A 3456-nucleotide genomic window follows, 5' to 3' on the forward strand; every position below is an offset into this window, starting at 1 on the left:
AGATTTGAGAGCCAATTTTTTGTTTGAACTTCTTTGAATTGTAGTAGTTGAACTTCATAGTAAAATTTAAATACTAGTTTAAATTAGCTACATTTAAATATGTCTCTGGGGGGACCTATTTTCTAGGCTGTGGTTCTTCTCAAGGCAATGTTTTGTATAATCATAGTACTTGCCTTACAGACTAAGTTGTACTGACACTTCAGTTGTACTATTAGTGTTATTCTTGAGTGTGTCAATGTTTTATGGAATGTGAACTGAAGCTTCCCGTTCCTTTTTATATTTTGTAGAATGAATGTACCATTTGTTCAAGTGTACCAGAACTCTCAGTTCTAGCATGCTAGTGGCTTGGAAATGTGTACTGATTGTTCTTTGCTTTTCCTGTTGCAGTACTTAGTAAATTTCTAACTACTATTTGCACGATGTTGTTAGTAGTCCTCGGCTGAAACTTAGTCTTTTTAGTGTTCTTCTGAAACTAAAAACTGAATTTTCTTAGTGTGATAGTACTACCATAAATGTCTAAGCTGTACTGAGCGTCCAATTCTACTATTTTGCTGTTGTCCTTAGTTAGTCTGCCACTGTTTTTGTTTTTTTTGTGAAAATATCCATGTATGATTTTTTGTTTCTACATGACTAGTTTCAACTTCAACCTACTTCAACTTCAAATGATGGATGAACAAAAATAGGAAGCTAGCAAACTTGTTGACTGACATAAGCAAACGATGTACATGATATAAATAGGCAGACTTGTGCAAACCCTAACACACATAACATAAGGTAGCTGGTTCAACATAACAAAAGCAAACTACAAATCTGAAACAACAATATTAAGGACAGGCAAAAGTGCGAGCAACACGAATGCAGACTTTCATGCATCCTCATCCCGCGAAGTTGCAGTGGTAGTAGGGGTCAGATTCCTGCTCTTCTGAAATATCCCAACCTGTCACGATGTTGTCGATGTTCTTCCATGACTTGTACGTGGCATACGCATCTATTCCTGCGTACGTGATGAGGTTGTCTGGCAGCGGGCTGGTCCCCCACTTTTTGTGTTCTCCCTTGTCCATCTTATTCTTCATGCCTTTGTAGGATGGGTGGATGACGCCGCCTGCAACATCAGCCAAGGAGTCGAAGTATTTGGTGGTGTGTGGATCTTTCCACTTGCGCTGCATGTCGATGAAGTTGTTGGGGTTGATCTTCAAACCAGACCTGTTCAGCATCCGCTTGTCGCCTCCAATGTTGAAACCGACAAATGTGTACAATTTCTCCTCCTGCAGGAACTGTTTGAGGCGCTTGGGCCTGCAAGGGGGGAGACACACATTGAAGGTTAGTGTTCTTTTTTGAATATTTAATTCTTCAGTTTTTTGTTTTTGAAAGTGATAATCCATGAGGTAGATGCTTATATAGTATAAGTCATGGATGAATGTAGTCCAGAAACTAGTACACAAAGTCCTGAAATTAAATTCAACTACACCATGTTATTTTTCTTTTTTGCTGTCTTGAGTGCTTCACCAAATGCTTCACCAAATTCAAGAATCATTTTAATAGATTCAATGATATATGTGCTGCTTGATTCAAGTTTAGTTTTCTTTTTTGGTTGAATAAAAGACCTATACCAGTGCTTGATACATCTTTGTGCATCAATTCTATATGAAGTTCAGGAATTAATTTGAGAAACATGTGCATCAAGATATGGACCTATACCACTTCACCAAACATCTTTTAATACATCAATTCTATATAACTATACTAGTGCATCAAGATCATAATCTATGCTAGCACATCATTTTCAGAAATTAATTTGGTGCATCAAGTTCAGAATTCTATAAACATTTTTTTCAGATGCTAATCTGGTGAAACAATCCACTTCACAGTTTCAGAATTGCATGTAAGTTGAGAAACATGTACTCGTGCATACACTTCACAAAGTATAGTAGTTCATCTAGTTGGGAAACTAGTTTAATGAAGTTTCTAGTGAGTAGTACTAGTACAACAGATGAATGAACAGTACTATGGGTTACCATTTTGTGGCTGCTGCGATGTGGTAAACCAAGCAGAGTTCCTCGATGCACAACTGCAGGACTGCCGCCATCTGTGGAGGTTCATCATCCCAGGTGAACTCCACATCAACTCCGATGAAGCTCGGATACAAGCCGCCGCCCTTCATCCTGAGCCTGCTCATCACCTCGTCGGCCTTGTCTGGTTCGCTGGTGCAGACGATCTCCAGCATCTCTTTGCCGTGGAGCTCAACCCCTGTGAGGGTTCTCGCGTACTCGTGCTTCTCACCGGGGACGTGAATGTCGATGAGGTCGCTGCTCTTGTCCGACGGCTCGCCATGATGACGCTTGGCGGATGGTTCGTCCGCCATCGCCTTCCTGTGGCGACTGTGGGCTTGGGAGAGAGAAATTTGTGTTTTGTGTGCAGTGGAGATTGAAGCGGCAAAGGTGGTTTCTGGGAATGAGGCAGAGATGGAAGACGATGGGGTATTTTGCAGTGCGTCGACGGGGATGTGTGGGAGGCGATTCGTCAGGGGCGTGGGTGTGGTGGTCATGGGGGTGCCCGTTTGCAGTCCCTTGTGGCAACCGCTCAGTGGGTGGCGCGAGTGGTGGCCTTGAAGAGGCAACCGTCCAATTCAAATGGTTTTACGGTTGCACTGACTTGTCTTGTCAAGCTGTACTTATGACCTGCTAAATCCCACTTGCACGTCTCAGGGGTGGTGATGACGACATTTTGGACTGTTTAGGTGACGTATGCTTTGTGATGTTTTTCCCTGAGGATGTTAAGTATTTGTTTTTCCACTAAAGTTTTATAGACTAGTTTATTTGAAGACATTTTTCAGTGCCCCAGGAGTTGTTGCTCAAAACTGGTACTTATTTTATTTTCATCTGTACTTACCAAAGTCAGGCCTTTATAGTTTTTGTATTCTCATTTTAGTGCACTTATGTTTTAGGCTGTGTGAACTGAAATGTAATTTCATACAGCGTGCGGTTTTGAAATTTGGTGTCGTAGTGGTGTGAGTGGCCTGACTGATCCTGCTTTTTTAGTACTTATGTCATATGTATGATTGAACTGAGTTTTTTTGGGTTTTTTCGGTGTCTTGTGGGGATTGAGATTATTTTACGACCCGACCGTTCGTTGAGGTGTGTACAAATTTTACATAAATTATAAATTTAACAAAATTGGCAAATAAATTCTATTTGAACTTTTTGCATTTTAGTAGTTGAACTTGTCAGATTTTATATAAATAAGAAATTTAGCATAATTGACAAACATTATATGTTTGAACTTTTTGCATTTTTAGTAGTTGAACTTGTTAGATTTTATGTAATAAGATATTTAGCATACCTGACAAACATTATATGTTTGAACTTTTTGCATTTTAGTAGTTGAACTTGAAAGTAATATTTAATTCAGTTTTTTAAATTATGTACATTTAACAGATAGGCTATTCAGTTCTCTTCT

At 39.6% G+C, this 3456-nt stretch overlaps 1 protein-coding gene across 1 annotated transcript; it reads right to left on the reverse strand.

Annotated features, from left to right (window-relative positions):
• Positions 1–875: 875 nt before the first annotated feature.
• Positions 876–2362, reverse strand: LOC147975049 (uncharacterized). Its single transcript, XM_087520249.1, has 2 exons — positions 2016–2362; positions 876–1293 (listed from the first exon to the last, which is right to left on the reverse strand). Exons 1-2 carry the CDS (start codon positions 2360–2362, stop codon positions 876–878), a joined length of 765 nt encoding a protein of 254 aa, XP_087376375.1.
• Positions 2363–3456: the final 1094 nt, after the last annotated feature.

This window comes from Triticum urartu, chromosome 4A (genome assembly GCF_056163025.1).
Source record: "Triticum urartu cultivar PI428250 chromosome 4A, HENAU_Tu73, whole genome shotgun sequence".
In the NCBI taxonomy this organism is placed as follows: domain Eukaryota; kingdom Viridiplantae; phylum Streptophyta; class Magnoliopsida; order Poales; family Poaceae; genus Triticum; species Triticum urartu.